The 25,857-nt window shown below is 42.7% G+C and overlaps 1 protein-coding gene across 1 annotated transcript in view; it reads left to right on the top strand.

Moving 5' to 3' along the window:
* ATP8B4 (ATPase phospholipid transporting 8B4 (putative)) overlaps positions 1-25,857 on the top strand; it is a 155,048-nt gene that overhangs the window by 25,488 nt on the left and 103,703 nt on the right. Inside the window, exons 3-5 of the mRNA XM_084642237.1 lie at positions 8,828-8,941; positions 10,586-10,684; positions 22,722-22,783. Of these exons, the coding sequence (XP_084498363.1) occupies positions 8,828-8,941; positions 10,586-10,684; positions 22,722-22,783 (275 nt within the window). The remainder of the gene's footprint in view (positions 1-8,827; positions 8,942-10,585; positions 10,685-22,721; positions 22,784-25,857) is intronic.

Genomic DNA, 25,857 nt, shown 5'->3' with positions numbered 1-25,857 from the left:
ATAGGTGCAAAGTGTTGGGCTTACTGCTATAAAGATATTAAGGCCAGGTTGTGTCTGAGCGATGGGGAAAGTAGAAGGGCTATAATGCAAACTCCTTTTCTCCCTCCCCTCCATGGAAGGGCTAGGCCTTTAACAATCCTTAGTCTCGGAGAAAATTCATTTCTAGGGCCCCTGCTGTGCAAGTCAGCCCAAAGAAAGCAGCAAATAGCAGAGAGTGGGGTGGGGACATGGCCCTGCCGTCTCTGTTTCAACCTGTGGAACTGTCCAGGAGATGCAGGGTGGAGTTTGCTGCACCATCCAAAGAATGGTGCCGCTTGAACAGTCCCTTGATTCCCAGGTAGCCTGGGAACCATGGTGTTTCCTGAGGCATAATCTCTCCCAGAGCTCCCCCAGGGTGACACTTGTGAGCCACAGTCTCTCCTGTAATTGGAAGTTATCATTACAGTTAGTTACAGATTGAAAGTGGATAATTAGCAAGTAGGGATGCCATTCGTTAAATAAAATTCTGCTAACGGCAAATAGTTGCTTGATAGCTTTAGCTGAATTATGCCCTGTGAACCCAAAGTCAGACATGGTGAAAGCAGGTGAAACTCTTCTGAAGTCAGTGGCGTTGAACCCATTTAGACCAGGTCTGAATTTGGCTTCAAATGTTCCCTGTCTGTTTTGTAGGTATAGGTAATACAGGAAGAATACATTTCTTTTTAGGCACTGGAAGGTTGATGCTTTATGTCCTTTATTACATATATATGTATATCAATTGTTTGTGGATACAGTGATACAGGGCTTCTCATCCTCCTCTCCAGCTATGTCATTCTTGAAGGAAAAAATTACTTGCTAGTATGGGAAAGTCGTTGTACAACGTATGCTGTTGAGAGTGTCTTGGAGGAAATAAACCGTACAGTAACTAAATTAGTCTCAAAGGGAAATTTAATTTGTTCCCCAACGAATTCTTCAAAATCAGAGCTTTGCAAATAAATTTCAGTTCAAAGACCATTTATGTTCACCACAATGACAGTTAGAAACCAGGAATGATAATTCAATGAAGCAGTGCTCAGAGAATTATGCAAGACTAACAACACTGGCTAACAAAATTTTTGTAATGAAAATGTGGCTAGAAAATATTTATAAACCATGTTTCCCTGTGTAAATTATGGGTCGGAAATTAGACTCCTGAGACATGAGACACAGTGTTCTCCGTAGATCCAAAAGACTGAAAGTGACTGTTCTAGTTGATTGAATTAATGCCCATAGAGCTGAAGAATATTTTTCTAGTTTGAATAATCTAAGTAGATCTGGTTATAAAACAAACAAAAATCCAGACATTAAAAATATTGTGCTATGTCATGACATTTTCCAATAATCTCTAAATCAAGGTATTATTACTGAGTACTAAAGGTAAGGATACATTTGTTTTATCTTGACTGTGCCCTTTTAAGATAATCAGTTAATATCATGAGATGTACTAGAATATCTTGTCTGTGCTCTTAAAACACTATCCCTTACTAGTTAACATATTATTTATTCTTTGTATTATCAGAGTTTGCTAAACATATTTTGCTACTGTGGCTTGTTAAACATGTGCCCCAGTTGGGCTGTGGCGAGGAAGAGAAGGCAAGTTTCTGGGAAATGTTAGACACTGCTCTTCAGCAAATTCTAAAAAATGAAGTAGTTATTGGTGCCAATTTAAATAGGAATGTTGGAAGAGACATGCGTGGATATTGTAGCATATGTGGTGGCCAGGGCTGTGGAACTTTAAATGATGAAGGAGAAAGCATAGTGCAACTGGCACAAGCTCATGACCTAGTAGTTTCCAACACATTTTTTACAAAAAGAGATGAGTATCTTATTACTTACAAGAGTAGAAGGACCAGAAGCCAGATTGACTGACTACTTTCTTGTTTCCTGGCAGGAAATAAAAGGTATAACAGACTGCAAGGTGATTGCAGGAGACAGTCATTGATTTATATAGTGTCATCATAATATTTTTCTGTTTTATTATCTATCCTTTTTCTAGTGGTTCCTAACATTTTTAGCTTTTTTGACTGCCACTGCACATTGAGCAGATGTTTTCAGAGAAGCATGATGACTCCAAAATCTTTTTCTTGAGTGTTAACAGCTAATTTGGACCCCTTCATTTTGTATCTATAGTTGGGATTAAGTTTTGCAACGTGCATTACTTTGCACTTATCAGCACTGAATTTCATCTGCCATTTTGTTGCCCCTTCACCCAGTTTTGTGAGATCCCTTTGTAACTCTTTGCAGTCAGTTTTGGACTTAATGATCTTAAATAATTTTGTATCATTTGCAAATTCACCTCTCCCTGTTCAACCGCTTTTCCAGATAATTTATGAATATGTTGAATAGCACAGGTGCCAGTAAAGATCCTTGGGGGACCCTGTTATTTCCCTCTCTCCATTGTGAAAAAGACCATTTATTCTTACTGTTTACTGTCTTTTAACCAGTAACTAACCCATGAGAGGACCTTTCCTCTTATCGCATGATTGCTTACTTTACATAAGAGTCTTTGATGTGGGGACCTTGTCAAAGGCTTTCTGAAGGTCCAAGTACACTATATCAACTGGATCACTGTGTCCACATGCTTGCTGATGCCCTCAAAGAATTTTAATAGATGGATGAGGAAAGATTTTCCATTACAAAAGCGGAGTTGACTCTTCCCCAACGTATTGTGTTCCTTTAGGTGTCTGATAATTCTGTTCTTTACTATAGTTTCAACCAATTTAGCGGGTACTGAAGTTAGGATTACTGAATGCATCCGATGAAGTGAGCTGTAGCTCACGAAAACTTATGCTCAAATAAATTTGGTAGTCTCTAAGGTGCCACAAGTACTCCTTTTCTTTTTGCGAATACAGACTAACACGGCTGCTACTCTGAAACCTGATTTGTAATAGTCAGGATTGCCTCTGGAGCCTCTTTTAAAAATCGGTGTTACATTAACCATCATCCAGTCATCTAATAAGGAAGCTGATTTAAGTGAAAGGTTTTTTACCACAGTTAGTAGCTCTTAAATTTCATATTTTAGTTCCTTTAGAACTTTTTGGTGAATACCATCTGGTGCCGGTGACTTATTACTGCTTAATTTATCATGTGTTCCATAACCTCGTCTACTGATACCTCGATCTGGGATAGTTCTCCAGATTTGTCATCTAAAAGAATGGCTCAGGTGTGGCAGTCTCCCTCACATGCTCTGCAGGGAAGACCAATGCAAAGAATTCATTTAGTTGGAATTTAATTAACAATTCTGTTGATGATGCTTGAGCAAGAATAGATACCAAATTCTTTGTCCCATAGCTGTACTGCCTCTGCATTTATAAAAGGAATTAAATAGTAAGCCCCACCTCCTGTGTTTATCACTAATGTAAAAAGAGCTGAAAACGTACAAGTGTCATTTTTACAGGCTTGCGTTTTACAGTAGAAACACATTGTTAAAACCGGGGAGAGTATCTTTAAGAGGTCTGCAGAATGGTTGAGTGCATACATCAAGAGAAATGACTAAATAGTGCATTATGAAGCTGATAAAGTGTATAAAATAATTCTAAAAAAGAGTAACAAAGGAGTAATTCTACCTATGCCCACCAAATTCCATTGCAAAAGTGAATATCCGTCTCTCTCAGTTCCAGATCTTCCCAACTGCCTCAACTTTGGCCAGAAAAGTGGAGACTCTTTTCTTTGACTAAATTTAAACACTACTATGATAGTTTTAGGTAGATTTCATTAGCCAGGACTAACTTAAAACAGATCCTCTAATAAAATAAAATATACAACTTCCTCTAGAAATTGGGCATAACACATATATATTGAAAGCAATATTAGATAAGTATTCATATACCAAATATATGGCCAACTGCTGGCTATCTGAAAAAATGCCCACAAAATAGACACACATTGAAGCTGCAGAAGCATCAGTACCTTGCGTCCACAGCCTGACCATCAGTGGCTCTTTTTGATTGTTGGCTCCCAAAATATTGACTCAGCAGATAAGTCCTCCTAAAAGAAAGAAGAATCTGCATGGGTCAGGAACCCTAAGCACACTAATGTAGCCCTGCCAGAAATACCCATCTTGGTTCTTGTCACGTGTTTTCTGCATGGATTTTTTGGGGGGAGCCAGTATCTCTGCATGTAGAACTTCTGCCCCATATTCCTCCTCTATTTGTGGGTTTCATTGTGTTCATGTGGCAGCCAGATTTTAGCCTACAGTATCCACTCAGTGATCCAAGATAGCATCTAATGTATGTCTGTATGTATCTATATCAAACTATATCCATTTTGTTTTATGAATGCCACAGAAGTGTAAAACTGCACTGTACCTTCACTGTTGTCTTTTAATCTCCATATTGAACTGGGATTCCTGGAGGTGTTGTCAGAAGGCTAACAGTGGAAAGCAATCAAGGTTTGTTAACCTGGAGGAACTCCAATTCAAATGGAAGCATCCTAGGACAATGAGCTAGTTGCCACCCGATGAACCAGTTCTTCCAAGTAGGCTTGTAACTAAGCAATGGATCAGCTGATGAGGTCCCTTCCAACTAGATGACCTCCTGAAGTCCCTTCCAACCCTGATATTCTATGATTCTGTGAGGGACTTGAAGCCATTTGGAATGGTCACCTGACATGGGGACTGGAAACTTATAAAAGGAAGGGTTTCTTACCTGCCATTTTAAAGAGCGAGGATACCAGATTGCAAGGCTGTGCAAGAAGAGAGGATGGTCCTGGGACCCAGGGCTGTGGAAGGACTGGCAAAAACCTGAGGGTTGTTGAAATGGTGAGGCTATTGGAGGGAGGCTTTTGACGGCAGGTTTTTGTTGTTGTTTTCTATAGATATCTTTTGTGCTTTGTCCATGAGTAAAGTGTGATTGGTTTAGAAATTCCTTTTAAAGTATCTGTGTTACTTGCTTTCATTATCATGTAGTCCCTGAAGGGGAAACAGTAATCTGAAAGGTGCACAGCATTGGTTGAACTCTGTGTACTTGCAAAAACTACTGGGGAAGCTTGGGGGAACTGACACTAGTTTTCCTAGGCCTAGGACTGCAGAGCTGTATATCTCAGAAGGGATCCTAGACAAAGGATTTTTACCTTGAGAATGTGCCTAGAAACCCAGAGCCAGTGCCTAGACTAGGGGCGGGCAAACTTTTTGGCCCGAGGGCCACATCTGGGAATAGAAATTGTATGGCAGGCCATGAATGCTCACAAAATTAGGGTTGGGTGCGGGAGGGGGTGCGGGCTCTGGTTGGGGTGCAGGCTCTGGGGTGGGGCCAGAAATGAGGTGTTTGGGGTGTGGGAGGGGGCTCTGGGCTGGGACTGAATGGTTTGGAAGGCAGGAGGGGGATCAAGGATGTGGGAAGGGGTGCAGACTCCAGCTGAGGGTGCAGGCTTTGGAGTGGGGCTGGGAATGAGAGGTTTGGGGTGCAGGAGGGTACTCCAGGCTGGGATCAAGGGGTTTGGAGGGTGGGAGAGGGATCAAGGCTGGGGAAGGGGGTTGGGGCATCAGGAGAGGCTCAGGGGTGCAGGCTCCCAGCGGCACTTACCTCAAGCGGCTCCTGGAAGCAGCAGCATGTCTGCAGGCACCTCCCCTGCAACTCCCATTGGTGCGCTGGAGGGGGCCATTGGAGTGCGTAGGAACCGGAGCGGGGCCATGCCATGGCTTCCGGGAGTTGCGTGGTGAGACCCCCGACCCTGTGCCCTGACTGGAGTGCTGGAGGGGGGCCATGCCATGGCTTCCAGGAGCTGCGTGGTGTGGCTCCCGCACCTGTGCCCTGGCTGGAGCACCAGAGTGTGCCCACCCCGTGGCTGCAGGGAGCTTCATGGTGCAGCCCCCGACACTGTGCCCTGGCTGGAGCATCAGAGTGGGGCAAGCCCCAGACCCCACTCCACAGCGGGAGCTCGCAGGCCAGCTTAAAATGGCCTGCAGGCTGTATCTGGCCTGTGGGGTGTAGTTTGCCCGCCCCTGGCCAAGACTCTGTTTGAACCTAAAAGGCCAAGAGCATATGGAACCCCAAGGGTTGATCCAAATACAACAATCTAGTGAGTGTCCACTGGTGGACCTAATTCAGAGTTGTAACAGCATTTATGGGTTTTCTGTGGGCATTCTTGCACAACTTACTGCTTTGCATACCAATGACCTGGAGGATTTATATTTAGACACTAAAATGGACCCTTTGAGGAAGTGATTGGAGCAGTACAACTTTCATTTTTGTCTTGGCTATAACAGACATGGTACCAGCAGCAAATTATAATTATCCCTTACAAAGCATTTTCCTTTTGGTTACTAGCAAAATTTCAGATTAGTTACAAATCAACATGTCTTGAAAAGACAGACCTCTCTGAGGTGATATTCCGAGTTGCAGAATAACAGCTGATACAGACTAAACTAATTTACCCCATGATATCAGTCTGCTAGCCTGTTGAAAGAACAATGAACTCTGGTACATGCTTTCATATGTAATGTGTTATACTGTGCTGCATAAGTTACAATTAGATAATATGTGTTTGTAGCCGGGTGGCTACTCTGCTCCTAAAATAGAAGGGGTTAAAAGCAGCCCTGGAGAGGGCTGTGGCTGGGGATGGCTGATTGGGGAAGTAGCCGCAGCTAGGCTATCAAGTTTCCTTCCCCACTCTGAACTCTAGGGTACAGATGTGGGGACCTGCATGAAAGACCCCCTAAGCTTATGCTTACCAGCTTAGGTTAAAACTTCCCCAAGGTACAAACTTTTACCTTTTGTTCTTGAACCTTTATGCTTTGTTCTTGAACCTTTATTCCAAAGTGGTGCACAAAGAACAGGGAAAGAGCCCACTTGGAAACCACTTTCACCCCAAAATCCCCCCGAGCCCTACACCCCCTTTCCTGGGGAAGGCTTGATAAAAATCCTCACCAATTTGCATAGGTGAACACAGACCCAAACCCTTGGATCTTAAGAACAATGAAAAAGCAATTAGGTTCTTAAAAGAAGAATTTTAATTGAAGAAAAAGTAAAAGAATCACCTCTGTAAAATCAGGATGGTAAATACCTTACAGGGTAATAAGATTCAAAACATAGAGAATCCCTCCAGGCAAAACCTTAATTAACAAAAAGACACAAAAACAGGAATATATATTCTATTCAGCACAATTTATTTTATCAGCCATTTAAACAAAACCGAATCAAACATATATCTACCTAGATTGCTTACTAACTCTTTATAGGAGTTCTGACCTGCATTCCAGCTCTGGTCCCAGCAAAAGCATCACACACACAGACAGGACCCTTTGTTCCCCCCTCCCCTCCAGCTTTGAAAGTATCTTGTCTCCTCATTGGTCATGTGTCAGCAAGGTTATCTTAGCTTTTTAACCCTTTACAGGTGAAAGGGTTTTTCCTCTGGCCAGGAGGGATTTAAAGGTGGTTAGCCTTTATATTATATTCCCTTTATATTTATGACATGGGCCACACCCCAATCAGGCCCCAGCTGGTAAACTGTGAGCTAGTGGCTTAAGGAGTCTCTCTTTAGGCTGGGAAAGAGTAGGGCCTGCCTGTGCTGCCATACAGAGTACTGAGGGTGGTGCAGTGCTGGGGGAGGAGCAGGCTGAGCGGGGGCACTCCAGGCTGGCAACTCCCCAGGCTGTAGGGCCTGGTCTGAGGCACTGGGAGACAGAGGAAGACAGCAGGTCTGAACCCCCTTGCCGATGATGAGTGGTCTTTACACTGCAGTCTGCTCCAGGGAGTGGGGGCTTGGTGATGACTGGCAGTAGCCTAGACTGAGGCAAGGTGGGGATAGTGGGTTGGGGGTTCCCCCGGAAGGGAAGACCCAGCGGCAGGGTGTGGGGGTACTGCCAGGGAGCAGAACCTTAGAGAAAGGGGTACCGGCGTCTGTGAGGGACACGGGGGCCAGAGCTGTGTGGATCACTGGACTGCAGAGGGCACTCCAGGCTGGAAAAGCACTAATTCCCAATGACCAGCAGGAGGCACTGCAGGGGTGAGTCCGGCTCTTTTATAGTATTAATGAATGATTAAGGTTTTTTTATATTCATAGTATTGTAAAAGTAATCACAGTTGTCACCAAGGAAAACATTTGTTGTAGTAAAACAGCAGAAGTGAGGGCCATAGATAGTAAGATAACCAGAATCACAAGGTCCACTTCAGAAATGAAATATGTTCTTTTTGTGGGTCTTGCAGTCCCCCCCCCCCAAAATAATAAATTTCAGGCTTTCATAGCAGCCAAGCTAAATGTAGGTTGTGTTGAATGGGGTTGTACATTTCAGAGCATTAAAGTAAAAGAATCAAGCAAATGTGTGTGGGTGTGCAATTTGCTATTGGGTGTTGCATTTTACCTCTAGCATAGCTTAATATCTGCCTCCTCTGTGCTTCAGTCTTGCAGTGACATCTGCTGGGAAATACATGAAACCCTTATTGGAATCCCCTTCCCGGCCCCCTTGCCCCAAGCCCCCACTATTTGGGTATTGCTCCTGAATAAGGAGCGTATGTGTCTGAACCCTTCCTGAATCCATCCTTTCTCCTAGTGTGTACACGCTTCTCTTACCTGCCCTAAATAAGAGTTTCCAGATAAGGAATCTGGAAGCTCCCATTTATTGCCTAAAGATTTTATATCTTGATTTAAAACATTGTTGAAAATTAGAACTTCTATTACCAATAATTTAAGTAATATTTATAATCAACAATTTAAGCAATAATTGTAACAAAACTGAGATGCTACAAGATGACTTTCTGATTTTAAGTGTCATTACTGCTGTGTGTTCCAAACTTGAAGTAGATTTTTTGTATAAGTTTAGATTTTTCTCTGCTGGTACTGACATGCATTACGTTGTTCTCTTATTTTTCAGAACAATCGCATCAAAACGTCTAAATACAACATTCTTACTTTCTTGCCAGTTAATTTATTTGAACAGTTTCAGAGGGTTGCAAATGCTTACTTCCTTTCCCTTCTGATTTTACAGGTGATGTATAACTTCCTTTTTTTCGCGGAAGTGTAATTTTGATATTCTCTTCTCTTAACAAAAAGACCCAATTATTTGTGTTAATAGCAATGCAATAGCCACTTAAAATACCAAACAAATGAGTAAAATTGTTCTATGTTGATCAGATTTCATGGGTATTAAAATGTAGCCGTTGATGGACAAATATCAAATAGCCTAAAATGACTGTTTCTGATGAACTCTATTAAGAGTATTTCCAAGATAATATTGAATGGGCATGACAAGAGGGAGAAAGAGCCTGTTGGGCACATGTGGTGAAGCAGAGAAGGAGCAGCAGCACCAGACTTCTTTGTTAGGGCAGTTCCTCAAATGATTAGATGCAGTTTGAGGTATGGGTGAAGGCCCAGGTTAGTTCTTGTTTTACCCAAACTGGTTTGCTTGTTCCTTTTTAAACTTAAGTTAATTGGATAAGTAAACCAGCCCTGATGATCTCTGTAGGATGCCTAGAGTATGTGAGGTGATATAGAAAACTATTCTTGTCTAAATTAAAATCTACATCCCCAATCAGAACTTCATGATTAGAGTCTCTCTGTAATGGAATCCCAAGTCCAAACTTTTGGGAGACTTGAAATCTGGACCTGAATAAATCTGAATTTTGCATCTATAGTTAAATGAAACCCTAGTCAAATGTACAAGTTTGGCACAGAATATTTTTTAAAGATCTCAATAAAATAAAAATCTTTCCTGCTATTTAATAAACATTTTTCTAATCTCTCATTCTTTGTTTGTGGCTCTCATTTGTTTGCCATTTTCTCTGTTCCATCTCACTTTTTGTATGCAGTATTGTTATAGCCCTGTTGGTTTTAGGATTTAAGAGAGACCAGGTGCGTGAGGTAATATCTTTTATTGGACCAACTTATATTGGTGCAAGAGACAAGCTGTTGAGCTACACCGAGTTCTTCAGGTCTGGGATCTTTTAAGAAGGAGCCTCTGAAGAAGAGCTCTGTGTAGCTCGAAAGCTTGTCTCCCTCACCAACAGAAGTTGGTCCAATAAAAGATATTACCTCACCCATCTTGTCTCTCTTTTTGGAATTTTTCCTTTTTCTGAGTGTTCTCCCTTGTATTGCATTCTTTAAGGTTCCATATACCTAGCAAAATGTATTTTGGGTTTACTCACGGTTTAGTTCACAGTAGGTCTTCTTACACTTTTGTATTGTTTCATGGCCTTTTGCTTTACTTGGGCCCTATTCTCCTCTCATAGGTTATGAATACCTCCCACTGAAGTCAGTGTGAGTTATTCATCTCTGTTCTCATTGTTTTCCTTGATTTCTATTTTTGCTTCATTTTCTCTGCTTCTCTTTTTCTCTCCCCATTTTTCTTTCATTGTGCTATCCATTCTTAATCTTTCTCTCCCATATCTACTCTTCTCCCCATGGTTCTCTCTAGTTCTTTTTCTCTTTCTTCCAGCTCATCCCCTCTTGGCTCTTCATTTACACACTATTCCATTTGCTGCAATTTTACCCGCCCTGTGTATTAATTATGACAATGTAGCAGATTTTCTTTATTACAGTACTACTTTTTATGAAAAATATTACTTTGAAATATTGTTACTGAAATTTCACTAAGATTTTTTTTAAAAGTATTTAATAGAACTTTATCTTGTAGCTGATTCCAGAAATATCCTCCTTGTCTTGGTTTACTACCATTGTGCCTTTAATGATGGTATTTACCATTACTGCTGTCAAAGATGCGACAGATGACTGTGTAAGTATTTGCAGTAAGTTACTTTTACAAAGTCTTCAGCTGTCCATGTACTGTTACATAAATTACTAGGTAGCATATTATTCACATATTGATTCTAGTGCCATACTGTGTAGAAGGGGCACATGTATTCACAAAAAAGCTTTATTTGCTATCACTTGAGCACATTTGTGTCTTAAAAGGCACAGTGTCTAAAATATGTTTGGTAGATGTTGTGCTGTTGTTCAATTTAACAGATTTAGAAGTCTTCCTTTCCCATTCTGTTACAACTTCTGTCAGTAAGTATTATACACAGTGTGTTATAATCTGCTCATTAAATCACAGATAATAGATCTGATGGAGGTAAATCCTTGTCCCAAGTCTTGTATAAACAGATTAAAATGAATAAATTCCAAAAATAAATATTAGTCATTTTCAAACCCTTTGTTAACTTATCCCATATAATGGCCAAAGTCTTGTAACTTTTATGACTGTAAAGCATTTGATCCTGCTCTTACTTGTTAGTTCCAAAGCTCCCAGTTTTTTACAATGACATAATATTTGTATGAAATAATGACAATAAAAACCATAATGCATCTATATAGTGACTCGCAAGGATCCTAAAGCACTTATATAAACGGCTTTTTTACACTCCCTTTTCCACTTTGGAAAGGGTGGAAGTGGGCGGGGGAAGGGGTGGGGGCCAAAAAAGGAGTCAAATGCATGAGGAGTAAAGGTGTAGAATTTTACTAGTGGCATGGAGTTTTTAGTTACCAAATCTCACTTTTATCTGTAAAATACACTATTCGTATTTCTCCCCAATTTTAAAACAATCCATGTGTCTATATGAACCCTAGATTGGGGAAACGAAGTTAAACAAAACACTATTGCAGATGACCTTTTAAATCTAACTTTTGTGTTAGATCTCATGTATAGCTATCATACTTTATGGCTAAAATGTTCTGATGCTACCTTGGTGCAGTTTTTTTAACCCCATGTGAAGCATTTTGCATCAGGTAAAGCACAAAGAGGGGAAAAAAACAATGGAAAATCATAGACATGATGCAAGGGACAAGGAGTGGTGAAATGGATCTGTGAGGCAGAAGTCTTACTGCAATAGCAGAGAAACCTCTGAGTTCTTCAGATTCTTTAGGATATGTCTATGTGGCTGTAAAACTCCCACAGCAATGAGTCTCAGACCATAGGTCAACTGACCCGAGCTTGCAGCGCTCAGGCTGTGGGGCTATAAAATAACTGTAGAATTCAGGCTCAGGCTGCAGCATGGGTGGCGGGTATCATAGGCTAGGGGAGACTGTGCCTCCCAAAATGGCCTGGCATGGCCCTGCCCATGCTTCACCCCCAGGCCCCTGCCTGCAGTGCAATTCCTTCCTGCTCTTCCATAGTAGCCTAGGCTGACTGGGGCTGGGGAGAGCTGGTATGGTGCTGGGATTCATGGTGGCTGGTGCTGGCTCCGTGGCTGCACTGCCCACCTGGCACTTGGGGTGCTGGAACTGCACCCCCTGGCTTCCCAGTGCTCTGGGGCTCTGGTTGGGGGCTCAGCTGGAACTCCATGGCTCGGGGCACTCCATGGCTGGGGGTGCTTGGGTGGCCTGGGGCAGGGGGCTGGGGCTAGGACTATGGTGGGGGTGCTCTGGGCTCCTTCAGGGGATGGTGAGGGGCAGGGCCTTAAGTAGAAGGGGAGGGGCTGGGGGCTAGCCTCCCCCTATGGCTGGTTCAGCAGCTGCCCATGGGCTGTAGCCTAGGGTCTGAGACCCTGCCCCCTTGTGGGGTCTCAGGGTATGTCTATACTATACTGCCATTAGGATACCCATGGCTGGCCCATGCCAGTTGACTCAAGCTTGCAGGGCTCTGGCTAATTTGCAATGTAGATGTTCTGATGTGGGTTGCAGCCCAAGCTCTGGACCCTCCCACCTCTCAGGGTCCTAGAGCGTGAACACCAGTCTGAGCCTGGACATCTACACTACAATTCAACAGCCCAAGCCCCATGGACCAGCCGCACGTGTCTAATTGCAGTGTAGACATACCCCCAGAGGCCAAAAGTCTACACTACTGTTTTATAGTCCTGCAGCCCAAGTCGGAGTCAATTGACCTGGGCCAGCCGCAGCCATGCTGCAGGTCTTTTATCATAGTATAGATGTACCTTGAGAATACAATCCTAGAAGGGTAGTACAGTCTATTTCATATTATGGAGATTTAAAGTTACTAATCCTAGCTGAGATCAAGCACTGATCTTTACTTAAAATGGAAAGCTGGGTTTGCCTTGGGAAGTATGAAGTAATAAGCTCTCCAAGGTAGCGTATAAAGGAACATGACAATGACTTCAGTGTAAGCAGACTGATTTTAAAGACACTGACATTTCACTGGAGAGCAGGGAAATTCTCTTGGATAAGGAGTAAGTTTCTGAAATCTCAAAAGCTGATATTCTTGAGGGAAGTGGTAAAGAGTGATACATGATTTATTGGGAATAGTTCAGTTAGAACGTGATACAGGCATGATTAAGAATCTCTGTATCCCAGTGAGATGGTACAAGACAGTTGCACCGTCAGAACTTTATTTTCTTTTTTTGAGGCTCATATTAATCAGACTCAGATGACTCCAAGGATTACAAGCTTTGATGTCAGGAAAAATAAAAACAGATTTAAAGGGAGAGGAAAAGCAGGGAGGAAACAACATTTTTACTGGGAGAGCACAAGCATCATAAGATCAGTCTTAGATTTTAAATTAAAAGAATGTGGTTGATACCAAGATCTTTGAATGAAAACTGAGCAGCATGAGCTATCATAGCATCTGCAAGTTCATGAGTAATTCTGTTCTCTCCAGTTAACAAGACCCTTCACCTTGCATGGTCCCTTAAAATATGTATTAACTACTGATGCTAAACAATCTGTTTCACCTTGTATTTAGCAGTGACAGTCATTTCTCAAACCTGAAGAAGCGCTCTGTGTAAGCTCAAAAGTGTGTTTCTCTCACCAACAGAAGTTGATCCAATAAAAGATATTACATTACCCACCTTGTCTCTCTCAGAAGCCTGTACGCCAAGAATCCGTTAAATAGGTGTTTGAATGAAACCGCCACATGACACTAGGGTCTTTTTGCAAAGAAAAATTTGTGAGGGAGATATGAAAGCTGAAAAAGTGAGCGAACAGAAAGAAGAACTTCTGGGGGACAGCTTGGCATGTATTTTGTTGTTAATTTTCATAGGATTAGAACATGTTAGTCTCTCAGGGTTTAAAACACAGTTGATAACTCTTGAACAAAAAGTAGAAGACTGTATTGGTTCTGATAAGATTGTTAGACTAAGTTTGACCTGCCTCAGGTAATCTCTGTAACCACACATAAAGCTCTCCAAATTAGCATGTGGACAGTGTAACTAGAGTGTTTTCAGTAGTATTAGTCTGCAACCAGTTGGCTCTATTTCGTTTATGCTCTTGAGAATACCATGAAAAATGACAAGCAAAAGAAATAATCTATAATGGATGAAGAGAATTGCCTCATTAAAATTAAAATGGTGTTATCTGTCTCTTCCTCTGTAGAAGGAGGGGATTGTGTTTTACAATAGAAAAGAAAGCAAAAAATATCAGACAGGATTAAGTATAAAAATACTTTGTATACACACATACGTGTGTGTATACACACATACGTGTGTGTGTGTGTGTATACACACACACACTTTTATTCAAGGATCTCAGTCATTTGCAAATATTAAGTCTCTTCAATGCCCTGAGAGGTGGTTTACTAATTTTACAGATGGATAAACTAAGAAGCAAGGATTTCAAGTGGTTTATTCAAGATCACACAAGTGAAGTGGTGACAAAGCTGTGAACAGATGAGACTGCCCACTCATAGACCACTACACTACATTGCCTCTCTCACATAAGCTGTTCTTAACAGTACCAAAGAAACAGGAAAACAAATCTTATGGTGATCAGAAAAGTTACTGATTATAGATTTAAAATTTACAGCCAAAGCAAAATGAAATCCAGCTTGTGACCTTTAATATGTATAAAAATAAATCATGTTGACATGAGTCAGAAGAGCAGAGGTGCAGTAAACTTGAACACGAAAATGAATGAGCAACTTAATCTATTCCACATGAATATTGAGTCTTGAACCAAGGTTGAATACAAACTCTCAAAAATTATTGAGAAAAATTAGGATTGGTCTTCATTAAACAACTGAAGTATCAAATGACTATGGTGATTAGCCAGAAAAAGTGTTTGGACAAGGGGAAAAAAAAAGGAAATACCACCACTACCATCCCTTTACTAGAAAGATGAAGGATGCTGAAAGATAAATCCTCACTCAAGTTTAAGTTGTAGTAAGAAGTTGTCACAAACTGCTCTTGATGAGCTCAAGTCCGGGTACGTATTTTGTGTGCCCTCTTTTTCATCTTATGTTTGCTTTGTCTCTCTCCAAGAAAATTTATGTGTATACCTCTAATTTATAATGGCAGCTGTCTTCCCTCAAAGTTTCTCATAGACTTTCACACTACCCCTCACCAGCCCAAGTTTACACATTTCAGCTTATTCTGACAAAGCCAAGCTTCTGCCACAGCCAGGTTTCCCCATCCTTCTATTCTCTGTCAACTTGCTAGCTTAATCCTGAAGCTTTCAGTCAGTAATTCTTCATTGTCTTTTGATATATTTAACATGGATATTTATTTTTCTGGTGTCCACACTTCCAAAAATTAGAATGGGTTCAGAAAAGAGACAATGATTTGGGTTCTGGAAAACCTTACCTAGAGCGAGAGATTTAAGAAGCATTATTTATTTATTTATTTAGCATATTAAATAGATGATTAAGGTGACTTAATCAGGTTCTATAAGATTTGTTAATAGATATACCACACAAAGGCATTCAATGGAAGTTGAAGCTAGACAAATTCAGACTAAAAGTATGGTGCACTTTAAAAGTAAGGGTAATAAGTCATTGGAAGAAGTTACCAAGGGATGTTATGGGCTCTCTGTATATGTCTGCAAAGAAAACCCCCCAGTGTCAAGTCTCAGAGTCTGAGTCAACTGAAGCTAAAAAGAGCAGTGTAGTTGTTCAGGGTCGGGCTGGAGTCTGAGGTCTGAAACCCAACCAAAGGGGGGGAGGGTCTCAGAGCCCAGGCTCCAGACCAAACCCAAACATCTACACTATTTTTAGCCCCGCAGGCCAGGCCCTGTGAGCCCCAGTCAATTGACCCAAGCTCTGAGAGTCAGGCTACATCTACACTACAGCTGGGATCTACGCTCTGAGATCTATCCACCGGTGGTTGATTTAGTGGGTCAAGTGAAGACCCGCCAAGTCGACAGCAGATCACTCTCCAGTTGACTCCTGTACTCTACCCCCGACGAGAAGAGTAAGGTAAGTCGACAGGAGAGTTTCTCTTGTTGACCCCCTGCGGTAACGTGACCTAAGGTATGTCAACTCCAGCTACGTTATTCACATAGCTGGAGTTGTGTAGCATAGGTCGACTTACCACAGTAGCGTAGACATAGCCGCAGTGCCATGGGTTTTTCTTTGCAGTGTAGACATACCCTTTGTCACTTAGGCTTTGTCTATACTGGCACTTTCCTCATTAAAACTTTTGTCACTTAGGGATGTGAAAAAACATCCCCTTGAACGACAAAAGTTTTAACAGCAAAAAGCGTGGACAGTGTTTCATTGGCGGGAGCCTCTCTGTCGACAAAGTTACCGCCCCTCATTCGGCATGGTTTTATTTTGTCACCGAGACTTGAGAGCTCTCTCCCTGCGACAAAGAGTGGGCTACCCAGTACACCTTACAACAGTGCAGCTGCAGCGACACAGCCACGCCATTATAAGGTGTGGAGTGTAGACGTAGCCTTAGTCTTTAAATCAGGAGTGGCAGTCTTTCTAAAAGAAATGCTCTAGCTCAAGTAGAAATCATTAGTGGATGAAATTTTATGGCCTGTATTATGCAGGAGGTGACATTAAATTTTCATAATTGTTCCTTCTGGCCTTACAAATCTATGAACAATTGTCTCTTTGCCCACCTCTCCGCCTCCACCCGTAGAGTTCTCCTTTATCCTTTCATTAAAAATATATGGCTGGGATTTACAAAGGAGCCTAAAGCCTTTGTAAGATGCCCAAATCCCATTGAATTTCCCAATGAATTACCTTGGGCTCCTCTGGAAATCTCAGCCGACGTCTTTATAAGAAATTAAAGTATGTTTGAAGTAAAATTAAAAGAAAAGGTAAAGCAGCTAGTCTGGTGTCCTCTCTACTATGTATTATCTGACTGTGGAGACCTTTTGAAGAAGGCTGCCCACTGAGCATGAAGGGAAGCCAGCTCAGATGTGTTAGTGGGAACATACCACCATCATCACCCCTGTTCAGTGAGAACAATATACAAATTCTAAAAATTTTAAAAGCAGCAATGCCTTTGGTATCCATGGAATTTGCTTGCTGTTTCTAAACAGCCCCTGTTTCTAAACAATCACAGATAACAACACATCACTGAAAGAGCATTCGCTTGATCTGGCAGTCACAATGCTTAGTCTTCAGTTCAAGGTTCTCAAACTTTGATAATAAAAATGGAACTTGCTTCATGCTGAGAACAAATAGACCATACAAAATAAGAAATAATAAAAATAACAAATAAATAATAATTTTTGAATTACATAAAATAAGTTTTCTGCCAAACTAGAGGTAAAACAATTTTGAGACGGTTTGTGCTATTGATGTTTAAATAAATGTACTATTACATTTAGAGTAAGCTATCTGGTAAAAAGCCAGGGTTGCTTTGGATTTCTTTAATGTGTAACATTAACAAAACCTTTGACAGCCACTAAGTTTTTTTTCTTGAATAAAAATACATGCTGTAACAAGTTGTTTCTCAAAAATAAGTCATTTTACATGTTTCATCTTCAAAGAAAGTCATAAAATGTAATGATGATTGAATGTTGGGCCAAAAATGATTTTTTAATAAAATAAGTATTGAGCATGTGTGTCTTAGAAATGGAAAGAGCCTATTGTAGCCAAAGAGTTGAAAATCAAAAATGTTGGGCTAGATTCTGCAACCCTTATTGACCTTGAGTAGTATTTACTTCAAATAGGCTTACTAATTGACATGAGTAAGGTTTTATATTTTCCTGTAACTGGGCTGATTGTTCCCTCAGAATCAGACTAAAATGCTCTTAAGTAACACCTGTGAGCCCCAATTCTGCAAGGTGTGTTCAGTGGTGCAGCAACTAGTGGTGCTGGCTTGAAGTAGTGATAGCAAACACCAAATGCATGGTTTCCATCATAGGCGCCGACTGGAACACCCATGGGGAAAATGGTGGGTGCTGAGCACCCACCAGCAGCCCCCCCACAGCTCCTCCCCCTCTCTCCAGCACCTCTCGCCTGCTGATCAGCGCCTCCCACTCCCTTCCTGTGCCTCCCGCCCACCACAAATAGCTGTTCTGTGGCGTGCAGGAGGCACTGGAGAGGAGGAAGTAGGCTCCCCAGCACATTAGAAAGTCTACTTCTTTGGTTTCTATGGCTTCCATCATCTGCTCCCCCACTATAAAGTTTGTTCCAGCACCCTTGGGTGTGTTCAAGGGGCAAGTGCAAGCCTAATGCTTCTTCAAATGCTTGCTCATGTTCATTCCATTCTAGGGTGTGCACGTGCCCATGTGCATGGTCATTGGAGATTTTTGTCTTAGCGGTATCTGTAGGGCTGGTGACAGCACCCCCTTGAGTGCCATGCTCATGCGTCGGTATATCAGGCGCCGCCAGCTCTACACTCTCTCAGTTCTTTCTTACAACCGGCGGTGGTTAGTCAGAGTGCCTTTCCTTGCATAGCAAGGGCTAGCAGTTTTGTCTCTACTGACTTGAGCTTTAGGACCTTGTAAATAGTTTGTTTATAGTAGTTTAGTAGTTAGAATCCCAGTGGGGACTTTGCCGCAGGCAGGGCATGCCCGGGTCTCCCGGGTTTAAGCCCTGTGTGGACTGAAACAGGCCTATGCCTGTAAGTGACCTCCACAGCAGCTGCCTCAAGTGCTTGGGGGAATCACACATGAAGGACAAGTGCCGTATTTGTCAGAACTTTCGGCCCAGGAGTCAGAGGGAGTGGGATATTCGTTTGCAGGCTGTCTTCATGGAGTCTGTCCTTCATCCAGCTTCCAAGCCATCCTGCCAAGACTCACCAAGTACCTGCCTGGCACTGCTTCCCATTGCCGGTGCCCAAGAAGAAAGCAAGGAAGCATGGCTCCCCAGCACCGGGCAAGAAGGGCCATGGGAAGGGACCCAGCTTGGGCTGCCCAGCCACTCCAGAGCCACGCATCTGTGCCGGTTGGGGCTCTTAGCTCCTTAAAAGGTCCACTGCAACTCCCAGGAGTGGTAGGGGACCCAAACCCCTGATGACATCGAAGTCCCAAGCTCTCATGTCGCTGAGATAGCAGAGGCCTCCACCTGCGCCGCCGACACAGCATGTGCTGCAGGAAACAGTAGAGGCTCCCCACGAGGGCAAGCAGCCACTAAGATCCCTCAGAGGGTAGTGGAGCACGACCGATCCCCCGAGACGAGACAGTGCTTTCCACCTCTGCACCGCAGATTGCCAGAGTCACAGCCCAGATCATCTGGGCCCTGCCCTTGGTCACTGGCACCACAATCGCGGTCCCCCTGTCTCAACACGGATTGCCTAGAGGAAGGTGCTGGTGTCTGTACTACTGGCACCATTTGCCCTTCTGCTGGTCGACCTCTCCGTGCAGATCTTGGTCGCCTGCCCCTGGAGAGTGCTACCCGTCACATCTCCGGTCCCCCTGGCACTGACACCGGTCCCCTCAATACCGGCACCGATCCTCTTGCTCCAGGCACTGGTCTCCAGTGGCGATGGTCATCCGGCAGACTCAGGTGGCGATGACCCCACCATGCTCTCTGGAAGATGAATTTCTCTGGCACAGAAGGGCAGCCCGGCCCGGCAAAGCATCCTGGGAATCAGAAGTGCTCATTTTGAAGATGCACTTGAGAGCAACGCCTGGATCCACCTTGTTCTATGTTTGACCGCCTTTGTCCCTACCATTCGGCCTGGTCATGGGTCACCTCGGACTGCTGGGTGCTGGACATAGTTTCTCGGGGCTGTATCCTGCAATTTTCAGCTGCCCCTCCCTCCGTCCCCTCTTCTTCTCCGTCCCTCTTTGAGGACCCTTCTCACGAGCAACTGCTTGTCCAAGAGGTCAAGAACCTCCTACGTGTGGGGGTGGTGGAGGAGGTCCTTTGGGACATGAAGGGAAAAGGGTTCTATTCCCGCTACTTCCTAATTCTGAAAGCAAAAGAGGGACTCAGACCCATTCTGGAACTGCGTCGCCTCAACAAGTCTTTCAGAAAGTTGAAATTTCGCATGGTCTCCCTGGCCTCCATCATCCCCTCCCTGGATCCGGGAGATTAGTATGCCACTCTCAAGGTCACAGATGTTTCCTCCATTTCATAGTGGGCAGATGCCATTTTCAATTCATGGTGTTGCCCTTTGGCCCTCAGGGTGTTCACAAAGTGTATGGAGCTAGTGGCCTGAGATATCAAGGGGTCCAGGTCTTCCAATATCTCAACAACTGGCTCATCAAGGACAGGTCTCGGTAGCAAGTACAGAGGAGCCTTGATCTAGTGCATGTCACCTGCTGTGACGGGGGCCTATTAATAAATGAGAAAAAATCCGCTTTATCACCTGTCCAGCGAATAGAATTCATGGGGTGGGTCTCGACTCCACGCGAGCCAGAGCCTTCCTTCTGGAAGCGCGTTTTCAGGCCATGTCAGACTTGATCTCCCATGTAAAGAACAACCCGCTCACCACAGCCCAAACCTGCCTGTGGCTGTTGGGCCACATGGCTGCTTGTACATACATTATCAGCCATGCTCGGCTCCATCTCCGGCCTCTGCGAGTGTAGCTGACGTCAGTCTACATCCCCAACAGGCACGACCTAGACCAGGTAGTCAGGGTGCCGGACCACATATGGTTGTCCCTGGATTGGGGGTTGGACCCCAGGTCGGTGTTGGAGGGAGTCCCCGTCATTGACCGTAGTCTCTGATGCTTCGGACCTGGGCTGGGGAGCCCACCTGGGTGAGCTGAGCACCCAGGGACACTGGTTGTGGGATGATCAACGTCAGGGAGCTCAGAGCTGTTCGCCTGGCCTGCCAGGCTTTCTTGCCCCACCTAAAGGGTAAAGTGGTGTAGCTCCTTATGGACAATACCGCCACGTTGTATTACATCAATAGGTACCAGGTCTTCAGCCCTTTGTCAAAAAGCTCTCTGCCTTTGGGATTTTTGTGTGTGGCATGCCATTCATTTAATAGTCACTCACTTGCCTGGAACCAGGAACATCTTGGCAGATCACCTCAGCAGGACTTTCTCGTCTTGCCATGAGTGGTCGCTCCATCCCGAGGTAGTCAGTATTATGTTCCGGAAGTGGGGAACTCCCAAGGTGGACTTGTTGTGTGTCCCACCAGAACAGGAAATGGCATGTGTTCTGTTCCCTAGAATGGAATGTCCATGAGCAACGCATCTTGAAGAACAACAGTTATGAAGAGGTAGGTAACCATTTTTTTAAATGGGCTCCTTGTGCTTAATGTTAGACGTGAGTTTAAGTAAGTTGCTGAATTTGGGACATAGTGCAGTATGTTAATGTGGATGAGGGAAATACACCAGATTAAATTTATCTGGATGTTTTGGATTTTTAAATGGGCTGAGAACTGGCTGAAGGACTGCAAACAATTCACTAAGGATAACCATCAGTGTATTGAGATGATGGAGATATTTAGATGGATTTCTATGGGACTGGGGTTAGATTTAGTCTTACTGAACATTGCCATCAGTCAACTTGAAGTGAACTAAAAATGCATATTAATGAATGCAAATGCAGTTTAATACTAAACTGGAAGGAGTTGCAAACAAATAATACAAAAAAACAGAGAGGCTAGGAAAAAAGATAGGAAAAAACAAAATTAACTCCAATGTGGGGAAAATTGCAAACTAGAATAAATAAAGAAAAATTATCCAAAATACTTATGTTCAGTGGGGAAGGAGATACCTGGAAAATATTAATTCCAAAAAGGACTTATGTAAGAAGGAAGAGTGGACATGGTATTAGCTATGAGTTTAAAACAAAATACGGGAAAAAAATATCCAAAGCAATTTTGGGCTAGGGATCGTAGTGCCAGGACATGATAGTACTTTTCTAGTGGGTCTTGTAACAGTGCACCAGAAACACTGTTCTCAGTGTTTGGTTACCTCTTGGAAAGATGTAGATAAATTTCAGAGAGTTGGAAAAAGAGCAACAAAAATAGCTGAGGCTGAATGGATAGATTTATGAAGAAAGATTATATGAGCTAAATATGTAAAACGAGTTGAGCAACTATTAAGTGGGAATGGTACATAATAATTCATAAATATTTATAAGGACACCAAGAATGGAGAGGAATTATTTAGAATGGTATCGGTGGCATAATTTGGAATATTGACATGAAAATGAGAGAAGAATTATTTTGTAGAATATAAAGGAAAAGTTATTTATAAAAAGTTCTTCCAGTGAAAGTGTGTCTTTTAGGCTGTGGGATAGTTTACTAAAGAAAGGCAGAGGAAGCCTTTCTCTGGGCACATAAAACTGGACTGGACAAAGCAGTAGAAAACTTGTTTTTCATTGGCAATGTTATGGATGAGGAGAGCAATTTTCGATCTGTAATGTCTATGATTTAATGTATACTTATTTAGTTAGCAACAGTCAATAAATACTTTTACAGGCAATGGCTTGCTAATTTTTATATTAAATGCATAGAATATTGCATGTGTTAATTAAATTATTGTGGGGCAAATGAATACTTTAGTGTTTACCAATTCATTTTTAAAAACAAAGAGTTTATTAAAATATTTTTTATGTCATGAAAATTATGTAAAATCAATGTGTGACATTCTGGTCCCATTGAAGTCAATGGATTTCACTCACAGAGACTGCTTGCTTGCTTAAAGTTATCTGTATACTTAAGTTCCTTGTTTGATCAGGTCCTTATGTTCACTTTGGATCACAAAAAACTAACTAGTATTTTTGTGTCATTAATATTGCAGTTTCGCCATAAGAGTGATAACCAGGTGAACAATCGACAGGCTGAAGTACTCATTGATGGCAGGTAAGAAACAGATTTTAAAGATGGTAGATTTATTTTTAACTTTTAGATTATCTCACCAATATTCAATCACAATTCTTTTGCATTTTCAAGCTATAGGGCTATGCAATTGAACCATCAAAAATTTTTTTTCCTGTAAGATAACAGAGATTTCACTGAGGAATTTCTTGGTTTGATACAGTTTTAAGATTCACTCTTTCTCATAATCCATATTCCTGCTGATTTTAATTAGATTTGGTTGTCTAGAATGATAGAAGAATTTGGGACCTTAGAAATTCTTTAACTCTTATTTTTTTAGTTTCATTTTAATTTTGCTCATTGTACTTCTGTTGTCTCAAACTACTTTTAAAATTTCCTTTTAAAGATTCACATGAACAGTCTAGTACATTGACTTTAATCCTATTAAACACAAAAAACTATATTAGAAGAACATTATTAAGGTTTTGTGACAAAGTTCCTGCTCTACCTTGGTGGGTCTTGTGCTTATTGGCGGATTTGCTCGCCTTGGAGCTCCACGGCAGCCCCGAGCTTGGCCATTTTTCTGAACCCACAGTCCAGGTCGACTCCTCCTGTGTCTGACCAGGAGTTGGAAGGATTTGGGGGGAACCCGGGCCCACCCTCTACTCCGGGTTCCAGCCCAGGGCCCTGTGGAATGCAGCTGTCTAGAGTGTCTCCTGGAACAGCTGTGCAACAGCTACAACTCCCTGGGCTACTTCCCCATGGCTTCCTCCCAACACCTTCTTTATCCTCACCATAGGACCTTCCTCCTGGTGTCTGATAATGCTTGTACTCCTCAGTCCTCCAACAGTCCGCATTCTCACTCTCAGCTCCTAGTGCCTCTTGCTCCCAGCTCCTCACACGCACACCACAAACTGAAGTGAGCTCCTTTTTAAAACCCAGGTGCCCTGATTAGCCTTCCTTAATTGATTCTAGCAGCTTCTTGATTGGCTGCAGGTGTTCTAATCAGCCTGTCTTAATTGTCTCCAGAAGCTTCCTGTTTGTTCTGGAAACTTCCCTGTTACCTTACCCAGGGAAAAGGGACCTACTTAGCCTGGGGCTAATATATCTGCCTTCTGTTACGCTCCTGTAGCCATCTAGCCCGATCCTGCACAGTTCCAAGGTTAAGTACTCAAAATTTAGGAAATGCCAGAATTATGGTTGCTCATGCAACCTTAATTCGCCCCCTTCTGTATATGCATATGATACAGTCTTTAATTACATGATCACATACTATTTTTTTCTTCCTCATTCAGTGCACAGGATAGATGGTGCTCACTTAATAAGCAGCTGTTCAATATTTTGTTTTCTCCTCATTGTTCAATGTGTGATTCCATCCGTTATTTACTGCGCGCTATTCAAACCCTGCTTTGAAGGCAGAATTATTAATTTCTTCATAGGTTTTTCTATGATGCATATCAATACAGTATATGAGTGCTTCACAAATATTAATGAATTTATGTTTCCCAAGTGGGCATTATCTCCATTTACAGATGGTAAACTGAGTCACAGAGAGATGAAAGTAAAAGTATCCACTAATTTTGGGTGCACAATTTGAGATGCCTAGGACTTGATTTTTCAGAGTACTTAGCATTATGTAGCATGTTATATGTTCAGAGACATTGACTTCAGCTGTGAGTACTCAGCACTTCTGCAAATCAGACCAAGGGACTCAAGTCAGACACCCATAAAATGAGGAACACACAATTAGTGACTCCGTGTGAAAAGTTTTGTTTTAGCTAGCCTGAAATGGGAACCCTGTGGTGGAGACCAATATAGAATCCAGTTATCCAGGGCAGAATTCAACTTCCTTAACCATGAGACCATCCTTTCTCCTCCTGCAGTCCCCTGCCTCGTTCACTACACTTGTTCCAACTTCTTCAACATAGGAGGCAGTGATCATATAGACAGCCGTCTCTTACTCCACCACCCTGATTCATCCCCAAAGCAGGTCCATCTTGTGCACTGAATGAGGCAGGGTTCCTGTGACAAAAATAATATGTGATCACATAATTAAAGACAGTATCATAATACGTGTGAGTAAGGGGTCCAAATTAAAGTGGCTCAGGCAACCTTAATTCTGACATTTTTAACTTTTGAGTGCTTGAGTTAAATGTAGAGTTGGAGTCCTTGCTGCAGGAAAGGGGAGCGAGGTCAAGTGGCAACTCCCCCAGGCCCCAGAAGAGGTAGTAGCTTGTTCTTAAGGATTAAGGAACCCTTCACTCCATGTTTTTTTTGGTGAGACTGTGGCCACATCCTGGACTGGAAAAGTAAGTGGTAGTAAGTGGCCAGGGAGGCAGCCTCAGAGCACTTCTGGGTCCTTGATATTGCTGCCAGTCAGAGCCTGGGCTCCCCTACAAGCCAGGCAGCAGCAAGGATGGCATTACCCCTTCCCTCCTTGTGATGAGGGCGACATAGGCATTGTAAGCCCTGAAGTAAGGGTGTGAGGCCTTTGGGGGCCTGGAGTTGGGCTGGAAAGTCCTTTTTGGGGGACACTGGACTACTATAATTTATTGGACTCCATAACCCTGGAAAGAGGTAGACTTCTGTGGTGACCTGGCAAGAGGGCTGAGTTACTATCTACCAGAGTGACCACCAGCAGGAGACGCTAGAGATGGGGGAAGAGTTGAAATCCAGGGACCTAATCCCTAGGCAGTACCAATGGTAAGGTCAGCCCGGTCACCATATGCAATAGCTTAGGTTTTTAAAATCAAACTGAAAAAAAAAAGAAATTCCATCATGTGGCATCATATTGATACACACGTGGTTCATCAGCAGGTTTGGAACCATGGCAAAGATTCTGCCATTTGAGGTTATGGAGTAACTGATAGTAGTAGTAGATTATTGTTTACGTGGACCAGCTCTTGAGGGGGATGGGACACTTTGTCAATGGATTTCACAGATATTTGCTGACAGCAGAGGAAACTCAGGAATCTTGGGTTCCATTTCAGGACAGTGTGCTCTAGGTGCAACAGACACTTCTGGCAATTTCCTCCCAAGTTCGATTCCTTCTGTTCTGTCCCCTCCAATCTGTCTCAGTCCCTTTCCTGCCTCTACCTCACTACTGACTCCTGTTCCAG

Source organism: Lepidochelys olivacea (genome assembly GCF_965140295.1).
Source record: "Lepidochelys olivacea isolate rLepOli2 genome assembly, chromosome: 10".
NCBI classification, from domain to species: Eukaryota; Metazoa; Chordata; order Testudines; family Cheloniidae; genus Lepidochelys; species Lepidochelys olivacea.
This window is presented reverse-complemented; position numbering and strand designations above follow the sequence as displayed.